Below are 25,161 nucleotides of genomic sequence, written 5' to 3' on the forward strand. Positions count from 1 at the left end.
AGAAGGTTATACGTGTTCTAATGGTGCAGGAATTCAAACAGTATTGCAGATATGAATGTTTCATTCAGTGTGATGTAAAGTCACTCAAGCATTGAAACAAGCAGACAGAAAATATACTGTATAGAGAATTACTTGTTTTTCAGTTTCTCTATTTCCTACCTGACATTCACCAATGATTTGTACTGATTTCACTTGGGTTTTATAATCTCCAAGCTGCAGAGACTTTGCATTATTTTACTTTTATTGTTGTCCAAGTTATGTTATCCTTGTGTGGCTATGCAGTTAGTAGAAGTGCAGAGCCAAGTCCATAGTTCCACATATAGATTCTAATAATGTACAGATAAATTAAATGGTTTAGATAGCTGCCTGGTTAGGTAAACATCTAAAAGGCTATCGTATTCTTTGGACAATTGTTGACAGCAATTTAAGCTGTAATTAATAAGCTAAAACATGGTCCTATGATCATGGGAAAGAATAACATTTATGAGACCAATTTAAAGAGTTGGGAGTGAGAACAGGTTGCAACAATTTAGCAGTTACCGTGCAATTCTGCATAGGTCACTTTTGCAATGATGCAACAATCAAAATGAAATAAAACAACAATATGATTATATAAAGACAAGCAAGTGTAGTTCAGCACAAACTTTACTAAAAATGCAGTTTATAAAAACAGTCTGATAGTAAAACCTATCTGTCATTTAATGCCACATTGCATCTAAAATTCAATGAAATCTTTTATCAATTCATCAACTTGTAAAAAATAGAAAAATATCTGACAAAATATTCATTTGGTCATCACATAAGGAATCAACTCAACTGCAAAAACAAAAAAAGATGCTGCATGTCAAAATAAAATTCAGCTTTGAGAACTAAATTGCATATATCAAACTGTCATACTGCACAGATGTCTTTACATATATATAAGAAATATTTGTCAAGAAAGTCACCAAAATGGATCTGTTCTTAAGGCTTTACAAAAGTTGTGTATAACAAACAACAACATAATACCACTTTTTCTCTTGAGCTAGATGATAACACTCTTATAATTGAAAAGCAGAAGTTAGACACAGAGATTGTGTTAGCGCTGTACATATAAGAAACATAAACATTACTGATATACAAAATATTAGGGACATCTTAATACTGAACTGCAGCTTTAAAGTCTTACTATAAGAAATATGCTTCTCCTTATATTTATGTCTCCACTGTAATTGGTATACATTTAATAAAAAGTCTAAAATAACTGTGATACTGGCGTTTATCCAAATTCACCTTGTCAGTCTATGTCAGGAAAATAAGGAATGTCCCTAATACATTGTACATTGAGTCTGGTACAAGCTCCAGGCAGGTGTGTTGCTGCTCACAGTTCAGGCAGTGATGGACATGTTGTCTCTGTAACAGGCTGGCCTCTGGGGGCCGCTGTAGCTGCACAAGTCCTGGTAGATGCGGGCCATCTGGTCACTGGCCAGATTATCAGACATCTCCAGGTTTGGGTTGTTGCAGTAGGGCTGGGAGCGCCGCATGTTCACTGCCTCCAGCAGGTGCTGGCAGTTCACCACAGTGATCTGCCATTTGGGAGAGGACACAGAAAGGTGTGTTTTTATTGTCAACAGCACTTGCAGAGATTAGTCTTTTTCTGTTTTGCGAAGGTGTCAGGACTTCATTTTCTAGGTTAAAAAAAAGATTGATTTTTGTCTTTCTCAATCAGTAAACTTTTTGAATGGCCCACACTTGATTGGTCTTACCTGCACTATGATCAGTTTGCTCTTGGCATTGCTGAGCTCATGGAGCTCTTCTCCAAAACACAGAGTCACTGTCGGATCAGGAGCAGGAAACTGACCCTCCTGGTACAGCTGTAGAGCTGAAACATACAAAGTACGTAAACACCTGTTTAGACAATCTTTGCAAGTTATCAATCCTAGGATGTTGCTTGCTTTAAGCATCAAAAAGAAATGTATGTGTTTTGCATTGATTTTGACTCTTATGAGCTTTCAAAATAACTGAATAGAGACTGAAAATACATAGAGGCTCACCTTGGAGAAACTTTCCTGTGTCAAAAATCTTGACTACAGCATCTCTCTCAAGTTTACAAGGCATGGGGCTGTATTGTGAGCCCACTTCTCCCAGCCCACTCCAGAAGACACGGCTCTGGCACAGCCTTTTGATGAAGATGCCCTCTTGGTTGGCACGGACCAGTACACCTCTCTCCAGATGGCCCAGGAGCTTGCGTGTGACATGGCGCTGGCGATCGTACTCGATGTGCTCAGCCGGAGGAAAATGAACACTCTGCATGCTATCTGAACTGTATAGGGCGCCACGGCCCAGTTGCTGTGGGGCGATCCGGCAGCCTTCAGGATGAGTAACCGGTGTGGTGTGCATCAACTTTCCTCCATAGTAGAAACTGATCATCATCTGGGAGAAAGCTGGAGAAGAGAACATTTGTTGAGCTTTGTAAATGAAAAAGAATGGCAGGTATCATGCATATAGCCTGCATGTTATAATCAATTTGTGTTATTATCACTGATGATGCTTAACTAATGATCTGATGTGATTGTGACGCTTTCATGAATAATAACATAACTGAATACCTGAGTTGACATTGCCTGATGGCAAAAGGTCCTGATGCAAAGGGAAAGCTGTGAAATACAGGAGGAAGAAATTAGTTAAGGTCCTTATTACCACAGTGGACATGACCACACTGTCATGTCATTATTTTGCTGCATCATCAGAAATACCATTTCTCTAGCACGATCTCAAAAAGAAATAATCCTCTTAGTCAGCAAAGTTCAACAGGATGTTAGTCAATTCTTCCATTGCAGAATTCAACAGACAAGCAAATAACCTCTATTTAGAACCCACAATCACAGGGACATGTCAATGAGCTTTCCACTGTGGTTATTTTCAAAGACATTAAAGCTCATACCTCTCAAAGACGGAACAGTCTTACTTGAGAAGTGTGAAAAAAAGGCAGAGGTACGCCTGGACAGGCTTCTAGCCACAACACTGACTGAACAGCTTCATTTAGTCAGAGGAGTATGTGTTGTATTGCATACTGGGTAGAAAATGTTGTCTTACCGTTGATGCTGCCCGGGGACCAATACTCTGGACTGGCCTGGATACTACAGCCTTCCTCCTGCAAAAAGACAACAATGTCATAAGCTGCTGACAACAAAGCACCTTTGTACACACAGTCACATAGAGCAAGTGGCAGCGTGGGCATGCTCGGTGCAACAAGTGTTGGAGGAGACAGCACAGCATGGTAATCAGAAAAAAACTGCCACAAAAGCTGCGTTGCAATAAAGGCAAAGTGCATCTTGCAACAGATGGGGAGAGAAAGAGTTAAGGAATATTGTTTAATAAATGGTATTAAGTGAGAGGTATTCTCACCTCTTTAATGAGCTCCTCTATCTCTGCAGGGCTGCAATCCATGTCAGGGATATCACCAGAGCTGGTGGTAGTTGCCATGACCATCACTGAGACTTTGCCATCTGTAGGTGAAAGAAGAATACATTGTTCATCGTACATACATGCAACTTCTTTTTGGATCGCTAATAATTGCATGGAGGAATTTTATCCAGCAACATGCATTGCACTGGAAATTCAAATGCAAACTATCTGTTAAAGCAGGGATCTTCAATAGGGGGTCTGGGACCCCTAAGGGGTCCTTAGAGTCAATGCAGGGGGGTCTCCAAATCTTTGTTAATTTTTGAAGTTTTTTCAAAAATGAAAAAGTCTTAACATGAATCTAACATATTTTAAGCAAATATAATAAATCCCTACTGCTTACTGGCCTGTAGGTAAGGTAGTCACTAAGGCCATTCACCGAGTAGATATAGATTTGCATAGAAGATAGATTCATCCTATTCACTGTGCCGCATGTATGTTTAACATCAAAACATGATTTATAAAATCATGACAACAATATTAGGCTATTTTAATAGCTCAGTATTCAACGCAAAAAAAGATATGTATAGAGGTTTTAGGCCGGCCTACATGTTAGTGTAGGCCCAGTTTATTACATGTGCTGCACATTGTAGCACAGTGTAGGCCCAGTTTAATATGCAATTAATTCTATAAAATGTATGTAGTAGGGGGTCCCTGCTCTCAGTTTCAAGGTGTCCTTGGCTTAAAACATGTTGAAGACCCCTGTGTTAAAGGATATCAATACTGGCTTTCATGACATTAATTGTTAAAAAACTCACGCTTCTGCTCTTCCTCTGGTACAATGCGATAGACTTTATAGGGCTCAGAGATGTCCAGCTGCGACCTTTCTGTCACCTCCTCAAAGTCGGGGCTTTTATTCAGGGCACAGCGGAGTCTGGTCTTCCATGTTGCAGGCTCAGCCTTGTCCCCCTCCTTAAACTTGCCTTTAAACACAGCCCAGGCCTGTGGAGGGAAAACCACATATTAAAGATGGTACTGTATTGGAGTAAAGCTGGATGCTTCAAGACGAAATGTGAAAATGATCCTTTATTTTTCAACTTTTAGAAAGAAAGAAAAAAAGAAATCAAAATCTGATTTACAATAGTGACAATAATTGGCAATTGTTGGCAATTTAACATTTACAATTTTAGTGTGAAAATAGCACTGATGCTATAGGCTATAGCTTTATTACTATTTAAAAATGTAATTTGGTTAAATTTAATTAAAGTTAAGTTTCAAATGCTATAAACAAATAATAACAATGACATCTAAAGGTCTAAATGAGAATTTCCATTCGGCCATAAAAGAACTAGACTTGAAAAAGCGCTAGACAGATCCATCAAGATTTAGTAGCCTGTCAAGTTGAGTGTCAAAACTCCATCTAGTAGGCCTAATCGGACCATGGGGCTACACGAGAGTGCTGTCAAACCTTAAAAATGGATGCGTCTACTTCTTGGTTGTAATCCTGTTTCCCTGCGTGTTTCCATGGAATTCGGAACATAGTGCGGCTGTCATCCTCCCACTGCAGTCCAGAGTACTGCCCGCTCTGGATCTGCTCCACCAGCCACTGCTTCAGTCTCCGACCTCCCGGGTTTGACATCCCAATGGAGAAAAGTTGTTTTCGGATAGTTCCCTTGTACCTAAATTAGGAGGATTTCATTCATGATAGTATGTCAAATATAGTTTTGATTTACTTTAAAATCAAACCGTATAAATTGCGTTCTAAAGCTTTCGCCCTTTAGGGTAGAAATCAAAAGTAAAAGCACTTACAGTTTAACAAGCGGTTGAGGTCTTTGCCCTGCTTGGGATATCCTGCGATGTTGATTGATGGCTCACTGTCAGCTTTAATCTAGTGAGTTCTCTCTGACATATGCCTATGGACTTTATTGTGCTCCGTGTCATGAATGAAAAAGCTGGGAGATGATTTGACGACGCTACCTCCCTCTGACCAATGAGCGCGTTGAAGCTTCAGTATGCCGGCCCATTCCGGAAGTGTTTTTCTCTTAACTGCGGGCATTTACAAGAAATGGCCTGACACAAGCGATGGTTGTAAATTTGCTGCCCACGCTCAAAGCTTCGCTGAATAAACCCGGAGAGTCACAAGTTACCTTGAGCTGTGGGGGATTTCTGCGCTCCAGACAAAGGTAGCCTATTGCGTCCCTCAAACGCCCACTCAGTACTGATGAGAAACTTCAAAAGGTTCTCGAGCAGTAGCCTGCAGTAGCCTACTATTTGTATTGTATTCCACAAGTCCTCTGGGGAGATATCCTTTCCTAATACTAATAATAATAATAACAACTATAATATAAACTATGATGGGGGGAGGATAAGTAGGAAAACTCGATAGGCTGAATAATATCTGTTTTTAGGATCAAAAGGATTTCACAGTGGGCTAAGTAGCCACGTTATATTGCTATACACCATCTTCATTGTCATCTAATAAAGGCTCATGGGCCAAAAGTCATCAATGCTAAAACATATTTTTCACTATTTTCTGACATTAAACCAAATGATTAACCCGTTAATTAAGAAAATAATCAGCAGATGAATTGAAAACTAGCTTCAACTTATTTTATTATTGTCAAAAGACCTGGAAATAGGACTCATTCATCTCAATGAAATTAGCTTATTATACTATTTATTATATTAACTTGTTCATTATGAAATGATAATTAAACTAAGTAAACAGAACAGATGAAAGCATCCTCGTTGTTTCAACGGCATTTCCTTCCAGTAGCCTATTAACTTTTGCTAAATTCACAGTAAGTCTGAATGTATGCTTTCTGCTAAGTAAACACCACCTGTCTGGATGCCCTGCCAGGAATGAGCCTGTCTGAATATGCGGACCATATACACACAGTAAACCCTATGAACAATCACTCTTTTTAGCCACGAAAGATAAACAAGCACACCTATGTTGCATCCTACTGTTCTATTTCCCAGAAATCAGTTCCAAGGAGTGATGATGTATTCCTTGGCAGATTTTATGACAGCATGTTGATACTCTGTAGTTTCAGTAGTCTTGATGTGTCTCTTTACACATCACAGAGCAAAAAAAAAACACAGGATTAAGTTGGAATCAGGATCATGTGGGACATGTTTGAAGTATGAAAACATATGAATTGTTATATTGATTAAATTATTTGGCTTAATAAATTTTATGTGAATATTGTTACCTGTGATTAAGAGCTATTTAAATTGTAATCTTTACCTAATACACAACTGGTAAGCGATATAATCTGCCAACTGTAACTTTAAATAAAAATTCTCAGGTAATATATATTTTTCATTAAATACTGTTTTAACTTCACTTACACAGTTTAATCCCTAATTTCTCATATACTGGTTTGTTGTCATGTCTCAGGGGTAACACCTCTAACTTTTTACAATTAAAAAAACATGGAAATCACGGTGTGCAAGCATTTAGTTTTGAATCCTTGATGGTTATTGTCTGGTAGTAAAATATGTACCACACTGTATTTTTTCATGAAGCTGCACAAGGGTATTGTGATGTAAAGCAGCATTAGCAGGTGATCTGCTGAGTAAAACCCAGAAACCTCTCAAATCTTTAACGCAGACTGAAATTTAAGAAAAGCTATTCTGTGTTTTACTAGTGCGGTTATCAAGCTGCCTCATGAGATGAGCGGCTTATCTTGAGGTGAGCTGTGCACTACAATACTAACCACTTTATAGTCATTTCTTTCATTTACACACAGTGTTGATAGTACAGATTTATTAGCATTACCATAGTTTGTCATTCACTGCATTTTATTATAAAACACAAACAAAAAACACCATAAATACACAATTAAAACAATTAACTGTACCCATGAATCTATAACACACATTATGTATAAATCAGCTTTGTCACAATAAAGAGATAAATCAGAGCATCAGTAAAATCAGGAAGACAGCAGAGATCCTTCATATGTAGTAATAGCTTTACTCAGCAATACTTAATGTAGCTTCCCAATTCAACCTGCAATGTATAACTTAAACGAACATTTTACCCATATGTTATTCCCCTGGCTTATCTTATCTCGACAAACTACAGAGAGTCTGTTGTACTTTTTTTGTTTTGTTCTCTCAGCCTGATAAGAGAGATAACTCAGCAACAGTTATATGGCTAGGACAGAGTTGTGGGAACTGACCGAACCAACTCACAGCTTTTCCTTCACCACTACCCACCAATAGGAAATTACATTAAGTTCCATTGTTGGTGCTTGATTGGTACTTTGTACATATAGTGTGTCGACAACTTCAAATATGAAACAAAAAGTACCACCTCGAATGAGAGAAGAGTATCCAACTGGGTGTAAACTAATTTACACCCACGGGCAGTGATGTGCTACAGTAATATATTCATTGTTGTTATGACATATGTAAGTGGCTAGCGTATTTGCTGGTACATGCAATGTTGATAATGTTTACACATTTGACAGTCAAGCAGTGGTTGTTTGCTTTCAGTAGGATGTATATAATAACACATTTTATGCGGTCAGCCTGGCAAGCATGCCAACTTCCCCAGCTGCAGTGTTGATCGAGTATACCATTAATAATAATAATAATAATAATAATAATAATAATAATAATAATACTTTTTATTGATCCCCAGTGGGTAAATTACAATTACAATTTGCACTCTGTTTGTTAGAACACACTACACACAGGCCTGAAATACACATACATTAAGAGCCTGGATAGGACTTTAAAATGGTATGTGTCAGAATAACTGCTCAGAATAATTGGCATCAAATTGGTTGTAGATTTGTGGATTTCATTTTCCACCAGCACAGACTAGACATGCACATAATTAGAGACAAAATGTTCCTTTAAGATTGCATTAAATCAGTCACTTCTTTAAGGCTACCAAGATGAACATTGCAGATGTGAAGTGTCCACGTGGAAATGTTGTTTATTCATCATGGCTAAGGTGCTGAGGTGTTTAGAGTAAGGCTTCTGTGAGCACCAATACCCCAGTTGTGGCTGTACTCCGTTAAGGGAGCAAAGAAGGTACTGGTTGTGGGTTAGTGAGTCTGTAGCCCAATTCTAAATCAACCTCCATTGATTAGAAATTATTAAGACAGATGCAAATTAAGTATGAAAGATATGCTTGGCTTTCAAGGGTGGATTTATTTCATCCTATGCTTTCAGAGTTGTACAAAGGCCTTAAAGTTGAATACAACTTGGGGTTGATTTGGAATTGGGAACAGAATAATAGCTACTGTAATTTACAGACAGCCATGGGCAGGGCTATACCATGATCAGAGGCCTGTGTTTCAGCTGCTGCCTTCATCACGGTTGGACGGCAGAGAACAGACACTTTGATTTATCCAACGCTGGTCTGCTCCTCTCCTCTGGCTCTGCTGTTGCTCTGTGAACTGGCTCAGCAGGGCACACACCTGCTCCTGGTCATTAAATGGACAGGGACGGAAACTGGACTGTAACCATGCTCGGTACTGGGGACAAGAGGACAGACAAATAACGTAACTAAGTAAATGTCATTGTGTTAAGATCAAATTACAATACAATGTTTAATACTTTACGGACTATACATTTTATGTATATGCATATATGTAGTGGCATTGACAGACAAATTCAATTTAGTTTTTTTTCCCCAAGCTATAAATCTACACACACAACAAAAAGATACCTTTTTAATGTGGTACCTTATACAGACAGTATAGTGTCTAAACAGAGTTCAGTCTAAAATGTACATATACTATGTACCCTGTGCTTTCATAAGTCTTGAATCAACCTGATCACATTGGATCAGTTGTTTTCTTAATCAGTTTTATTTTTATAAAGAAAGATCCAAAAATACAACCGTGAGTGCGAAGTTGATTTCATAGTTTGAACTGAAATTTTGACAATATATTAAAAAAAAATGACATTTTAGGCTTTTAATTTCACAGGACAGATGAATACATGAAAGGAGAGAGAGAGGGTAGAATGGCACGCAGCAAAGGGTCACAGGTCAGAGTCGAACCTGCGGCCGCTGCGTCGAGGAGTAAACCTCTATATATGTGCACCTGCTCTACCAACTGAGCTAAACTGGCCACAAAATGTACATCATTAAATTATAATCCATGTATTCAGTTTCTTAGCAGGAGGTGATAAATAGAAAAAATTGCCTGCAAGGGAACTTGACAGATGATAGGAAAGGGCAGGACAGACAGTTTTAGATGAGACAGTTGGCTCTCTGTAGACATTCCTGCTCACACAGTCACCTGGAAAATCAGTCCAAAAGCCTCAATACGGTGAACCAAATGCTAAAAGTCTATATTCTGACATGTGAAGCTACTCCATGTGGACTCTAAATTCCAAATCCAAGACATAGTCATGTTGGCATGTATTTTTATTTTAAGGTGGAGAAGAATTTCGATGCCTCAGTTGTAGAGCACAAAATGAGAGGGTTTGGGGTGATAACTCCTTCCATGAAACTGACTAAAGTGCCATTTTGCCTCTTCAGTTAATCGGTTAAGGTTCCCACAAATGCATTGGTCCCTTGGTCAGGTCACAGAGAAGTGTGAAAATCAATTGCAACTGGTGAGCTGATGGTAGTAGACAGTAATATTGCTTTTTGGAGAAAGATACTATAGCAGCATCATTTGGGTGTAAAGGTAGTTATTTATGAATATTATTTTGATATTTATTGTTACTAAAATGCACACTGAGATTGTATTACATGCTGCAGTCTTCCTTTCCCGTAAAGGATTTCAATGTTTGTTTAATGACAGCAACTGAAAAGAATTATGTCATGGGATTTTGTGCAATACCTTATTCTTTATGAAACACAGTGAAGTGAAAGTCACTCTGAATGTAATACATTCATCTTCCTAAAATTAGTATTCTCACACTTAACCAAAAGAGTACAGCACCACTGACTCATAACATCAACACATGAATAATCAGAAGCACAGTATAATAAAGATCAGAGGACTGATATCAGGTGCAAGATTCTACTGTCAATCTGTCATCTTGAAAAGGAAAATCAATCTTGTTAGAAGCTGCAAGGTTCTTTCAAATCTTCCACATCAGAATACTTTGATACTTGGGTTTGATGTCAGATGTATCAAAATCAAAAGAGGGTGGCATTATAATCAGGTAATGTTCCCAAAAAGTGGAATTTGTTCTGTTAGAGCTCAAGTCAAAACCTTGAAGTCAAGACAAAAGGTGAATTTAAGGCAGATAGTTAACTGTGGGAAGGCTCAGGTTCATAGATGAATTGTTTCAGAACAATGACACTTTTTGATTTTTTCAACAGAATAAAAACAACCAAACATGTATAGTACAATGCAAAGAATTTAAAGGAGACCTATTATGCTTTTCCGTATTTTCTGTCGTATCTATAATGTTACAATGTGGGATGGTTATATTAAACATGGCCAAAGCTTCAAATAATCAGGTAAACGTGTTTAAAAGAAATACTTGTGAGCCAAAACCTGGGATTTCACACTGTTCTGAACGCTCTGGTTTCAACAGCTTTTTGTACTCTCGGCACAGTATGAGGTCATACGAGCCAATTTTGTACATATGGTCATCTGCTCCAGAAAGACATGCTACTAATGTTTACATTACATACACTGCTATATGTAACTACATGCTAATGCCAGGGTAACCTATAATATTGGCTGCCCATGTTGTTAATTTCTTTTAGAAGCCTGTATTGGTGTTTTTTAATGTTATAAAGTCCCACTATGTACTCCGTTCCAGACTCAGTCAGTCTCCGGCTGCAACCGACTGTACAGACTCAGTGACAGCAGAGCATGGTAGATGCTAGATCGCACCCGATACACAAGTATACTGCGCAGGGCTTCAACACCAGTCAACAGATGTTGCAGTGTTTATATTTAACATACACTCTTGGTTGCCGATGTTATTAATCATTTTATCCCAATTTCGGATCACATTCGTGTTGGAATATCAATCGGTCCTTCAATCATTCGATTGTGTAGTTTTTGGTTCAGAAGCCTTTATTGTTGATTTCTCACGGTAGAGTATAATGCAACTATACTCTGTTGCAGTTAGTCCTCGGCTACAACGACCGACAGGAAGGGAAGCCCAAGTGTTGATGTGGACACCATGGATGTATTATAAGACCTGGATACAGCATTCAAGGCGGAGCCCACGTTCATTCCTATGAGAGTTGCTCAGTGGCGCATGAAGCCATTATGTTGCCAAAAATTACCCAGATAATCAGCACTGCTTCTGCAATCGGCGGCCCATAGAGAAGGCGCAATAAGACCTTCCGGTTTAGCGCTCAGTTAACTTCAGTGGGGATTAAAGGATTTATTCATGCAGCTCTTCTAGACTTTCCAAACGTTATTGGACCAAATGGATCAAATTCTGATAGTAAAATAAGTTATTTTGCAGGGGTTGTGATGCTCAAAAAAATGTATCCACTGATTTACAGAGGTTTCTTTCGCCATGTTAGTCTATGGGTAAAAGTCTTTTTGGGCCATAGGGCATCACGTGATGGGCCGGGAGTTGCAATTCCAATGTTTGGCCACTATGTTCAGTTTGCTTCAAAGCCTGGCGCACTTCCTGCGTTCCGGGTTGATCTAGCATCTAATGCAGAGCACAGATGCGGAGACTCTGGAGATCCGGAAACGCTGACCAATCAGACAGTGGGTGAAAACAGGTGCAGTAAGTGTTTTTTGGAACATTAAAGTATGTAAACCTGTTCTAGTAGAAACACAAAATACAAGTAGGAACCTTAAAAAAGTGAATAATAAGTCAGCAAAAATAAGATGGTCTTTATCAGTCTTTTAGCTCTCTATAAATGGGATTCTCTGGCCAATTTGAGTAATTTTGGGAGCCTGATTTTACACCCTACTCTGGACTATTACAGTATGTTTATGGACTTCAAAGATGAAAGTTTCTTCTTTCACTAAATTAGCAGAAGACAGTTATAGGATGTGCACTTCAGTGTATTGTTATACATGTCTTGTTACTGTCATGCGGTGGCAGTGAATGCTGTTACAGCTGCATTAGTGACTACATTGTTGTCCTAAGGATTTCTCACTTTCTATCTGAGGCAGATGTGGGAAAAGCACAACTACAGAAATCCCATTTCCCCTTAAATCCTCGAAATCAGTGCAAGAATTACAAACAAAGAGCATTTTTTTCAGTCATGTTATGTTGCAAGATGCTGACAGTAATACTAAACACGTGATGAGCAGTACCAAGCTAATGCAATCCTAGCAAACCCCCTGCAGTTCCCCTTCTCTACTCAAAGGCTGGGCCAGTGCCACTGTAATAGGATCACACACTAGGTGCCTTCTGCAAAATGTTAAAAGGCTGTGAACAGCTACCTACAGTGTGTTTAAATATAACACATCCTGCCAATAGTAAAATGCTGTGGCGACTATGGTTAAAAATGAAATTCAATTAGAAATGTACTCACTAAAATGTTAATATGATTAATACTTGAAAACAGTATCTTAACTTGAACGAGCATTTTACATTGCTCGACATTTCTCTGTATTAAGAAAATGGTCAAAACTAGATTGGACATGAAACCAGAAAGTTTAAACTGATATTTCCTATAAGCGGTGATATTCTTCAAAGTGAAAGCAGACCACTATGAACATTATAGGGCAGGTCTTTGTCTCCAGGAATGTCGGATCTTGGATTATGTATCCTAAAAGTCCACTGTAAAGATCCCCACAAAGCTGTTGGGGGTTGCCATTGGGCTGGTTGCCATGGCGCCACCACGTTCGGACACCTCTCTGCTAGCTCCTACTAAACTGTGCGATTATTTCATATTTTTCATCCTTTTATTTACAACAACTTCATTGTGTCAGGTAATGTACAGTCGACAGGAATTGATTTGGTTTTTTGAACAACAAACTATTGGGACAACTTTTTTTCGGATTCAAACTGGCCAACTGAGATTTGCCGACATGGGGAGCGCAACTTCAAAAGATGCGCAAAGAGAAAACATCGCAGAAAGCGAGCTGGAGTCCGGAACAGGCTCAGAGCAAAGGGCCACCGCACACCACAGCAGAGTGTTCTGCTGGCTAATGTCCAATCTTTGGAAAAAAAAGCTAGATGACATGAGGGCATGACTGAAATATCAGAGAGACGTGCATGTCTGTAACATCTTCTGCCTAACCAAGACATGGCTAACTCCGTCAGTGCCAGATCATGCGATTCAAACTGCTGAATCTCTTTCCGTTTACCGGATGGACAGAACGACTGATTCTGGTAAAACCAGAGGAGGGGGTGTGTGCATCATGGTGAACAATAAGTGGTGTGAGGGTAGAAATGTAACCGTACTGTCAAGACACTGTTCACCTGACCTGGAATTCATCACAGTCAAATGCAGACATTTTTATCTACCACGGGAGTTTACATCCGTCATCGTGACCGCAGTTTATATTCCACCTCAAGCGGACACTGACAAAGCACTGATGGAGCTTTATGGAACTCTCAACAAGCATCAGAGTGACAACGTGGATTCAGCAGTGATAGTGGCAGGGGATTTCAACAAGGCCAGCCTCAAAAAAGTTTTGCCTAATTTTTACCAGCATGTTAAGTGTAGCACCAGAGGGGAGAGGACACTGGGTTCAAAGAGGGATTCAAAGAGGGATACAAAGCTCAATCACTTCCACCTTTTGGCAAGTCAGATCATGCTGCTGTATTCCTTATGCCCAGATACAGGCAGAAATTAAAAAGTGAGCCTCCAGCCATGCGAGAGATCCAGCTCTGGTCAGAGCAGTCGGAGTCCCTTCTCCAGGATGCACTTGTGGATGATGTTGTCCCCAAAGTCACCATCGAAACATATCCACACCAAAAGCCATGGGTAAATCATTCCATCCGCGAGGCCCTGAACAGTTGCACTGCTGCTTACAACTCGGGGCTTGTATCTGGGAACATGGAGGAGTACAAATCTAAGGATAGTTAAAGACGCCAAATGGCAGTATGGGGCAAAGATCCAGTCCCAGTTTGAACAGTCTGACACCAGACGCATGTGGCAATGACTAAGGGCGATGACAGACTACAAAGCGCCTGCTTCCACCATCGTGAGCATGGACAAACTCAACGCGTTCTACGCGTTTTGACACAAACACCGCCGATAACATCCAGGCACATGAGGTGCGTACCACCGGGAGTCTTGCCGATAGAGGAGACTGCACTCACCCTTTCAGAGCATGACGTCCGGAGAGCATTCCGAAGCGTGAACACCAGGAAGACAGCAGGTCCAGACGGCATTCCTGGACGAGTGTTCAAAACCCGCGCAGATCAACTGTTTATAGATATCAGCTCAGCATTTAATACAATCAAATCTGTTACACTCATCACTAAGCTGAAGATCTTGGTCTGCATTCATCTCTGTGCAAAAGGATTTTCAATTTCTTGACTGGTAGACCCCAGGTGATGAGGGTGTGTAGCCACACCTCTTCATCCCTCACCCTCAACACAGGAACACCACAGGGCTGTGTTTTAAGTCCACTGTTGTATTTCCTTTACACACATGACTGTATGGCAGTATTTGACTCCAACATCATTGTCAAGTTTGCTGATGACAGCAGTAGTTGGCTTCATTTCTAAGAACAATGAGCAAGTTTACTTGAATGAGGTAGACAGACTTTCAAATTGATGCCAAGACAACCTACTCCCAAGACTAAGGAGATGTTTATAGATTTCAGGCGTGATCAGCAGAAAGTTTACAAACCACTCCAGTTCAACGACTCTCAAGTGGAAAGGGTAGAGAGTTTTAAATATCTTGGTGTTTATATGTCTAAAGATCTGACTTGGACCAAACATGTTGATTCACTGGTGAGAAAGGCACGCCAGCGTCTTTTCCACCTCAGACACCTGAAGTACTTTAGGCTACCTCAGCAATTACTTAAGAACTTTTACAGAGCCAACATTGAAAGTATAATTACTGGGAATATAACAGCTTGGGATGGAAACAGCACTCAGCAAGACCGTAAAGCCCTAAAGAGAGTAGTGAGATCAGCTGAACAGGAGTGCACTACCCAACCTAGAGGAAATAGACATCAGGAGAGTAAAGTCCAGAGTAAAGAAAATCACCAGAGATCCCAGTTACCTGAACAACTGGCTCTTCTCTGCCCTACACTCTGGGAAACGTTATCGCTGCCTGAGGGCCAACACAGAGAGAATGCGGAAAAGTTTTTATCCCCAAGCTATCCAGATACTGAATGAGGACTGTAGCAGGAGCACAAGCATGTTAGAAACACCTCATGCACTTTAGACATTTCTTCTTTTTCTATTTATTTCCTCATTATTTACACATTGCACAGCCATGGAAACAGTGAACAAAGCATTTCACTTCATATACTCTGTATAATTGTATGTGACTAATAATAAATTTGAATTTGAATTTTTGGTTAAAGCGAATGAGATTGTTTCAACAGTAAATGCATAATATGAACCTAACACAAATTAAGTTTCACAAATCTGGGTTATATTTTACTGATTGAATAACTGATTCACAAAAATAATCACAAAAAGGTCTCTGCAGCTTATGTGAGACTGACAAATATTTTAGTGATTTTTGAGCAATTTCAAACAGCAAGATGAGCATATTTGTTTATTTGATGCAATGGGCTGCTGTTTTGTCTCTGACTGTAGCTGAGTATCTCAGCAATGCCGGCTGGACTGTAAAACAAACGTTTATTGGCCTCTACAAGGAAACAAATGTAAAAACAAATTATACAGAAATAAACACAAATGTCTGTCAGGTATATCATGTTCCATGACAACAAGAGAGACACAATTAACAGTTGATATGTTAACCACAGACTTTATGTGCAGTGTTATGGTTGTATGCATCATATCCTGAGTTCCTGTGCATTTCTAAGTGGCGTTGAATCACGACAGCGCATAACACACAAAGAAATTTACAGAATGCCAATATATTGTAGAGCTATTGCTAGAAAAATGCCAGTGAGGAAAACATAAAATTTTGAATTTTTAAACATGAACATTAGAACTTTGACTTTAGGCTGCATCACTGCAAACTGTAAAGGGGGGCTGGGTGCCTTTTGTAGGTATTGTTTGTGTGCATTCGTCATGTCTGTGTGTTCGTTCATGTGTTCATACCTCTGAGACTTGTGTTGTCTGGTACTCCTGCAGCTGCTGCTGGAAGCCATAGTTTGGGCCGACAAAGGAGCGAACAGCCTTGACTGCAGACAGACATTCATCCCAGCTGTAGTGGGTGACAGTCATCAGGTAGGCCACCACCATGGTAGTGCTGCGGGAGACACCTGCAAGGCTGCAGCGAAGCAAAGCACACAGCTTGGTCATTGTCATAAAGACACAAAATATACAAAATAATAACACCTTATTTCTTACAGGTAATAGGTATGGTAATAGGTCAATAACAGCTACTGGACAGGCTTGTTTTTTGAGTCCATCCTTTGATGCATACTACAAGCCTACATCCAAAGTGAACATGACATGTCTTGACAACCCCAGATGCCAAGAAGGAGTTGGTTACAGCTTTAGACATGGAAACCTACCAGTGAACGAGACAAGATCCACCATTCAGGCGACACTCGTGGATAAAGCTGATGCACTCTTTAAAATGCTGTAATCTGAAAGGGAAAAACAAACAAACCAAGAAACTGATATATAGCACACATTTTCTGTGGTTTGCAGTACACAATATAGAAGCTAATTTTTCGAAATAAAAAATAACAGTGCTTTTGCTCATCAAATCAGAAACTAGCTTATTTTTGCTAAGGAGGAAGAGTTGTAAAGCTAACAATAGATGACACATATAGTATAGGATATGAGAAAGGACACCTTGAACTGAAACTCCTTTCTCGAGGCCTGAACTTCGTGTTTCAAGTAGGTTGCTGAAACTTACCATGATATTGTTCTGATTTTGACTGCATAATCTGCAGTTTACTCTCAAATATAATGAGATGTCCCAGAATTGGACAGGTAGTTTTGATAGAGTTTTGTTAGTTCTGAGAATGCAGATAAATAGTAATTTATCTTTCAACTACTCCAACTTGTCACGTGAGAAAAAAGCTCAGGTCGGCTCATATAGAGAGTCTGTGGTAGACTAGAGCACAGACAGTATAGGGACAGACAAGGGAAGTAACTGTCCTTGTTTTTGTCTATGTGCAAAATGACATCAGGTTCCAGCATTCATTCATTCGGTGTCTACAAATGATCAAGTTAATCAAAAATACAACAAATAACCTGCCTTATGGTGGACCGAACATGTTTACATGTTTCTGCCCTGCAACTAAAGAGATAATACTCATACTGAGGTTGTGTCAGACTAATGTGTAAGACTCTTCGCAAATATGCAAGCCTATTAAGAGCTGAGAAATACTAGGAACACAATACAAAATTATATTGTTCCTTGACCCCAAAAACACAAACTGAAAAATGGCTCATTGTTGTATAAGGTCACAGAAATCCTCAGAATGTGAGTCTACGCTGACATAAAAATGAACACAAAGCAGCAAGATGTGGTGCAACTGCTCCTCAAATATCCTACTTGTTCACTGTCAGGAAACACTGATGGTGTTTTGCATAATCAAGAAGTGCATGGCTGATAATGCCGTCTCCTGAGGAGCAGATGCTGGTTACTCAATAGCAGACAGAATAACAGACTGGGGCTAAAATAGATTGACTGCCACTTTTCTGTTTTTTCCTCCTTGCTGAGATCCAAACTCCTTCTAAAGATGTCTCCTCAGCACTTTGTTCTGTCTTCCTAGCACAGAGGTTTCCGGCCGTCTTGTTTAATATGCAGAAAATTACCGTGTGACAAATATTTGAGGTTTTAACCAGTTGAATCTAGAGAATACTGAAACAAACTGAGCTTGAGCTGCTATTGTGAATTTCTATTTCTATTTAATTACATCGGTACGTGTGAGAAATCATTTTAAAAACAAAATCAAATTATACCATCTTAGTTATAAACAAAAGTACACCATGGTGGACATGCAAACTCCTAGCACAAATGCACATCTCATTTTGTAAATGTTTGATGCAAATGAGTTCACACCTTCATGGTCAGTGCACAATGTGCTTTAAAACCATAGCAGGCTTGTCATGAGAGTGTGGAAAAAGAAGGGGAATCCCTGGCCCTCCACAAACAGGTACATGTGCATGGTAGCAACTATATAAAGTTACAACATTTAAGGCAATTCCAATAAAATAATTTGTGTTAATTCAGAGGATGATATCACCGCACCAAGTGCCAATTCTACAATAACCTTGACAACATCAACAGCAATGGTGACCCCCCGCCCCCTCACTACATGCCTGAAGTTCATAGGAATGGATGTTTCTGAGGCCCCGACCAAGATTTGTCATTTAAGTTATTTTTCTTTTACAGGGTAATTGACGCAGCTTATGGGGACAGTCACTGTGATTTAGGGCTATACAAATTAACCTTACTTCCTGAAATCCATCCCACAGTACAGACACAAGAGCTTTAAGAACGTTTTTAAGAGTTTTCAGACAGCTTCCCATTGCAACAGTTGCGCCAAGAAATACTGAGCTTACGTGACCTGTGGTCTGTGGACCTTTAAACATGGGGGGGGCATCAGACCTGGCCACAGGGGCTCCCTGGCTGGTGGTGAGCAAGATGGTGCATCAGTTGGCCTCACCACTCCCTTCAGTCAGACCAGTGATTGTGACAGAGGGGGTTTAATAAAGCCATGGGTAGTCGAGGCCAACAGCCAGATGTCACACTAAGGTTTCCTTCCTGTGCTGCCTGAGGGAAGGACACTTGATTGCGACAGTGGAGGTCAGACACCTCCAACCCAACCCAATCAGCAACCAAATACTAAACCTCAATTTTCATTAACTTGCGTTTTACCCAGCTTTATTTTTATTTTATTTTTTACAAAGTAAAGCAACTACAGTTAGTCTTTAAACCCCAGACAACTTCAATGACTGCAGCACTCAAAGTCACACTCTTTCTGGGAACCAACAGCGTTAACTCCCCCAAGCCAGGCCAAAAAAAAAAAACTTTTTGTCTGAGTCACATGTGAACTTTGCAATAACTTACATTCTAACTGTGTCCTGTGCATTATATTTTTCAGGAAATTTGAATGAAGAGTTTTGAATTGAGAAAATCTAATAGAGAATCTGATACTCCTTTGATACCAGTGAGTTCAGCCTGCATACAACCAAGCAATGTGCCCCATCTTTTTCTACATTGTTCTGTCAGCAAGTTAATTATTCATCAATTTCCCCAACTTTTTCCTCAGCTTTCTCCCCATTTTAGTAAAGCCAATTCCCTCATTGTACGCTCCTTGTGACTGCAGACTTCACTGTTGATGTGGATGGTGTAGAGAGCAATGTGCCTCCTCCAACACACATGGTGTCAGCAGGGAGCTTCACAGGGATGGTGTAATGCAATGGGGATTTATGTAACCCCTTTCCAAGATCCCATCTCGGTATGTCTGTGCAGGAACCCTGACCAACCAGTAAAGGCACCAGTGCAGCAACAACTACATAATCCCTCACCAGTTTCAATACTAACTTTTAAGTGGGTCGCATAAGACATGAGACTGCTCTTTTGCATTGATTCTCAAACTGCAACCCGGGATTAGCACTTCTGGTTTGTGCCCTCAGCCCGTGTCAAGTGTTTAATCCAGAATTACTGCAGCTAGAGTTGCATGAGGTCAAAAGACCCTACAAAGAAAGCAACAGAAATGCAATGACTAATGCGTTGTGTTATTGGCCGCTGCAAGGGTGGAGGGACAGCTCATGCCTCTTTCAACACAGAGTCTGCTTACTGATGAACATTGACACATTGAACACAACCCACTCTATATTTCTCTCTCTCTCTCACACACACACACACACACACACAAACACCGAAAATAAAATCTAGTGCTAAATCTTTAGGAACATTCCATAATTAATTTAATATCGCAGGGTCTACTTTATTTCATATATCTACAAGCCATGAGATGAACAGAACCGATAAATGATTTAAATAAACTAAGAGCTACTGGTCACTCTGCCCTCTACTGTACTGCTTCAATGTAGGCACTTAAGAGTATAAATTAAACAATCCATTGACAGTAGTAAATGTCTAAAAACTACCGACAGGAGTCGTGCAATTTTTTACAGTTTTTAAACTGTCAAAATTCTTCATATAATATTTGTAACGGTTTGCGTTGGGCCGTCACACCCTGGGACCACAATCTGGATGGTAATAGTGTTGAAATAATACTGTGTGACTCATCAGCCCTTCAGAAATTCACATGGACATTTAAAATCTGAGGTATAAATGTGCACATTTGTGTGTGTATGTCTGTGTTTACTCACAAGTTCTGGCTGGAAGCATCAGCTGCTTGAATACAAAGGTACGTCATGTCCTGTAAAACATAAAAACTGTATAACAACTGAAAAATTCTAGAATATAGGCCATGAAATACATCTGGATGTAATATGTAAATCTTATTTGAATAAATAAATTCATATTAAGGGCTCAAACTATTATTATTAATAATAATTACTATTATTATAATATTAATACATTTATTGATATGTGTACAACATATAACATAAAAAAAGGAGTAATTACCGGATAAATAAAAATAGAATTGATACAGTGACAATGACAAGCGAGGTATGAATTACTAAAACGCAATAAAAACAAGTACAGTAAAACAGAAGAAACAATTCAGAAAAGTGCGTTTTTAGGAGAGATTTAAAAGAAGAATATGCAACAGGCTTAAGGTAGATCTGTAGTTTTCTAGTCACTCAATATAGTTCTTTACTATTAAAGCTTTCTGGGGCTTAGCATTATCTAAATAAACAAAGCTAACATAACTCACTGTTCAAGACAAGCATAAGAAACTGACTGAAACCTTGAATTTGTCTGTCACCTGGATGTGACATGCTGAACATTTTGTGGCCACACTGGACAACAAGGCCCTCTGTAATAAATCACTTTCCTCTGCTACAAATATCAGTCTCAGAACATAGTGTTGAATAATACATTACCGTCCCTGAATTAAAAACTTCACACTTAAGTCATTGCCTGGCAATTACACCAGATCAGAGCGGCTAAAGAAACTTCACACCACTCAGCATGTAAACTGTCCATCTCACCCACAGTCTCTTTGCTTCTACCATAACTCATCACCACCCCCAGCTGGCTGACCGGACACATCACATTATTACTTGCACAGTCATACCAAAATCTCCATGTAAACTTTTCACAGGAAGTAGAAATAGTTTGACCCATCCAACCTGGATTTTCCACTAACCTCAAACACGGGTTTAGCATTGTTGTACACGGACAGGATGTGGGTGATGCCATTCTTAGACAGACTTTCTCTGTTTTCTGCGTCTGGGACAAAAAGAAAGAGTATATCTCACCAGAGTTATGTCACTGAATTTCACACAAACTAAACACACCAACAACTATGACCAGTTAAATTGTAAGCCACTGCAGAGGAAGGTCTGTGAGCTGTATACTATCCTGCAATATAATTTGGTACAGTAAGGCCTGTGGTCACTTGAACTAATTTTAGCCATTATGTTTTCATCATGTGGAGCCATCATTGCAGCAGCTAAAGTTAGAAACCTGGCTGTTTCAGGCCAGGGAGGGACACACTTAAGACTGTTGACTCTTGTGTTTTATGTGAAGCAGCACCTTCAAGCTCAATTGTCTTTTGTCAACAAGGTGTTTGCATCTTTTTACTCTGAAATATCTATATTTGACAGAATAACTACTTTCAGCTACAACATCTGATGTTTGTTAGGTAAAACCTTCTTATACTGTATAAGGCACAGCACTTCAATATAAAACCCTTCACAGTGAATATGTGCAAGATGCATGGTTTTGGTCCATATTATTTGGGAGAATACTGTGTTTTGCATTAAAATGTCTATAAAACAAAGCAATATGTTTAATGGTAACGTGTTATGATATTCTACTGTATCAATCCCCCCACCACTTATTCCTTCATGCATTTATGGCCTATTATCTTGGCCTTCTGCCTTTGGTGCTGAAAGCCTGACCCAACCCAGCCATACTCTATGTATCAAATTTACAAACATCCAATTAAATTACATCATGTTTGTCTTACCTCTGATATTCCCAAGGTAAAGCCCATCGACAACCTGTGAAGCAGCAGTCACAGACATGTTGCATTCAGGTTAGATATTCATTACAGTCCAGCTTTAAAATCTTCACATGAAAAGGAAAAAATGTCCCAGGTTGAGCCAGATTGAATTAAAGGCTTAAGGTTTAAAGCTTAAGGACCAAGTGCCAGCAAATCATTCCCTAAAGCCATACAAGGCCTGAAGCAACGATGCATGATTATCAGGATGAAGTGATGAGTGGCAAGCAGCCACTGAGTGTTGCTGTACTTTGCTAGGCCACTAGTAAACAGCAGGTGTCTAAAGATAATTCAGGGCTGGATTTACACTAATAAAATGTATGACTAACTCAGCCTGCACATTGTTGTGGCAATAAAGAATGGAAATACAGATGACCAACTTATCTGTTTATGCAAAGTCTTTTTAAGACACAATTAAAATGTACTCGTCTTACATTAGTGAGACCTGTTTCATTTAGCAAAACATGCATTGTTAAAAAAATAATTCTATTAACTAACTAATATACTGGACATCAATGTAATTTGCATGTTAGCGGTGGACTTTTTGCCATCATTTGAAAGTAAATATAATTGCAACAAAGCAAACTTAAAATACAGAATAGCAATGTTGCAATAATCTATTGATTTGATCTTCAGAGCAAAGTTGCATGAACCCGCTGTCTAAGGCATAGGGGTCATTTACACTGGAGACTCTAGGGACATGTCACCACAACTTGAAATGGCCGCATTTGTCATCATCACTTTTTAAAAGCAAATTTGTTAAATATGTTCTGAAAAATAGAACAGAGAAACCACAGATATGTGGAATATGTTTTGAATGTGCAAACTAACTGAAACAAGTCCTGAATTTAGCGTTTTACTATATAAATAAAGACATTTCCAACATAAATCTAGCAACAACAAAAAAACTACAATGTTAGAATGAAATCTGTGCTCTTGTCTGGATAACTGTTTCTTACATACTGTACAGTGAACGTTGTTAGTGATGTCCAAATGAAGCTTCATGAACCATTGGTTGTAATAGTTGACACCACTAGATGGCACTCTTGGTTTTAACAGGCTTAAGGAATGGCAATTCAGTGTGCTTTCAACCCTTTGTTGAACAGAGTGCCATCTAGTGGGCTCAGAAAATAAAGAAAATGGTTTATGAAGCTTCATTTGGCTATCACTAGTTGTTGTGCCTTTTATGCTAAGTTAGTCTATTTTCGTATTTTATATTGCCCTTTCATGCGCTATGCAATTTTTTCCATGACCTGCCGTAATCATCTACTCTGACCTCATTCCAGTCCCTCCATTTCATATAAAATGTTTTTTCATCTGAGCCCTTATGTCCCCACCACTTTTCAACACTAAGTGAGGCTCTTGGTCAGAAGTCAGGGTCTGCTACAGAGGCCCTGGCACAAATGTAGTGCCTTGCTTTTGGGCATATCAGCAGGGTGGAAGCAGGAGAGTAAAACCAAGCCTTCCGGTTCAGGGCCAGTCTCCCAATCCATTGTACCGCCCTGCTGTGTGGCGTATAAACATTTGCACCTATCTATCATAACCCAATCGAATTAATTCATCACAAATCCATAAAACAATAAAACAAAATAGGCTAAATGAAACTAACTAACCAACCAACTTATGCTTTTAAATGTTGTCAGAACTCAACCCTGAGGTTTTTAGCTGTTTACACATTATAAAAACATGCAAAAGGTGAACTATCTGCTGCACTTAAAGCTTCTGCAATTAATTACCAAAGTGCATTCTTTGTCATGTCACAGATTGATTAAATTGATTGAATGATAACATTAGGGGAGGAATGCGCATCTACTAGCTACACTCTGTAGTGTAAGTTTTACCATAAACAGCCACTGACAACCTAACACCTGAACTTCAAACATCAAAGCTTACCTTATTCATTCCATTGCCCATGATGACTCTGAACCAGTCTGCGATCAGCTAACACTTTAATATTTAGATCTGCTGCTACGATATTTTAACAAAACGCGAGGCCGACTGACTGACTTTAAAGTCATACAACAGTGAAAACATTCGCTTAAACCGCTATTATTGTTTTCTATTCAACATTATTACGCTACATTGCCGTGCCTAAAACAATGTTATTAATTCAGCCTTAACCACGTCTCAGCTCCAACAACAGTTCCGTCATGCTCTATCGTCTTCCGGATTGTTTTGACGTGAAAAAACTGCCGCTGCGGGTTCATCCGGTAAGTGACATCAGAGCATGTTGCCGCAGCTGTCCCAAAACCCTTCACCCTCAAGAGATTGCAATATGTCGAACGTTACCATAGTCTGGGATTTAGATTTATACTTGTAAGGAATCATAAATCCTACATATGACGTACCTATTTTGCAATACCCAATTGGAGACATTATGAAGATGGCGTGGTTAATCCATGAAATGGGCAAACACGAAATCCCTCTCATAATCTCCCCAAACTCATATACTTGTGGTTTTGAGTGCATGAAATATTGATCATGACGATCACAATTTGTCAATGACAAAGAACATTTAAGTTAAAGCATTCATCAGTACCAAATTGTACTTCTAGTGTCAATACCAGGAAATTATGAGGTTACTAATGTACAGTTCTTTCCATGTATGTCTGCTATTTCCTACTTTGAAATGTTTTTTTTTTGTCTTTTC

The 25,161-nt window shown here is 39.3% G+C and overlaps 2 protein-coding genes across 3 annotated transcripts; both read right to left on the bottom strand.

Annotated features, from left to right (window-relative positions):
- Positions 1–627: 627 nt before the first annotated feature.
- On the bottom strand, positions 628–5,319 carry irf8 (interferon regulatory factor 8). Its single transcript, XM_028574686.1, has 9 exons — positions 5,194–5,319; positions 4,853–5,063; positions 4,203–4,386; positions 3,388–3,488; positions 3,076–3,133; positions 2,589–2,636; positions 2,034–2,423; positions 1,746–1,861; positions 628–1,565 (listed from the first exon to the last, which is right to left on the bottom strand). Exons 2-9 carry the CDS (start codon positions 5,021–5,023, stop codon positions 1,368–1,370), a joined length of 1,266 nt encoding a protein of 421 aa, XP_028430487.1. The 5' UTR covers positions 5,024–5,063; positions 5,194–5,319; the 3' UTR covers positions 628–1,367.
- A 1,822-nt stretch (positions 5,320–7,141) lies between these two features.
- dusp22a (dual specificity phosphatase 22a) lies at positions 7,142–24,772 on the bottom strand. Of its 2 annotated transcripts, none has more exons than XM_028585812.1 (7): positions 24,405–24,772; positions 22,479–22,512; positions 21,654–21,736; positions 20,707–20,756; positions 16,920–16,994; positions 16,501–16,672; positions 7,142–8,882 (listed from the first exon to the last, which is right to left on the bottom strand). In XM_028585812.1, the coding sequence occupies exons 1-7, from the start codon at positions 24,423–24,425 to the stop codon at positions 8,703–8,705; spliced, it is 615 nt and encodes a 204-aa protein (XP_028441613.1). In that variant the 5' UTR covers positions 24,426–24,772; the 3' UTR covers positions 7,142–8,702. The 2 variants fall into 2 exon arrangements, with proteins under 2 accessions (XP_028441613.1, XP_028441621.1); XM_028585820.1 differs by lacking the exon at positions 7,142–8,882 and adding an exon at positions 15,320–16,081.
- Positions 24,773–25,161: the final 389 nt, after the last annotated feature.

Source organism: Perca flavescens, chromosome 1, assembly GCF_004354835.1.
Source record: "Perca flavescens isolate YP-PL-M2 chromosome 1, PFLA_1.0, whole genome shotgun sequence".
In the NCBI taxonomy this organism is placed as follows: domain Eukaryota; kingdom Metazoa; phylum Chordata; class Actinopteri; order Perciformes; family Percidae; genus Perca; species Perca flavescens.

Coding starts and splice junctions, on each gene's coding strand:
- dusp22a (XM_028585812.1), bottom strand. CDS start 24,425: ATGGGCAATGGAATGAATAAG. Junction 16,995..20,706: donor GATGCTTCCAGCCAGAACTT/GTGAGTAAACAC, acceptor TTTCCCTTTCAG/ATTACAGCATTTTAAAGAGT. Junction 16,673..16,919: donor GGATCTTGTCTCGTTCACTG/GTAGGTTTCCAT, acceptor GCTTCGCTGCAG/CCTTGCAGGTGTCTCCCGCA.
- irf8 (XM_028574686.1), bottom strand. CDS start 5,023: ATGTCAAACCCGGGAGGTCGGAGACTGAAGCAGTGGCTGGTGGAGCAG. Junction 3,134..3,387: donor TAGAGGAGCTCATTAAAGAG/GTGAGAATACCT, acceptor GTCTTTTTGCAG/GAGGAAGGCTGTAGTATCCA. Junction 2,424..2,588: donor ATCAGGCAATGTCAACTCAG/GTATTCAGTTAT, acceptor TCTCTTCTCCAG/CTTTCTCCCAGATGATGATC.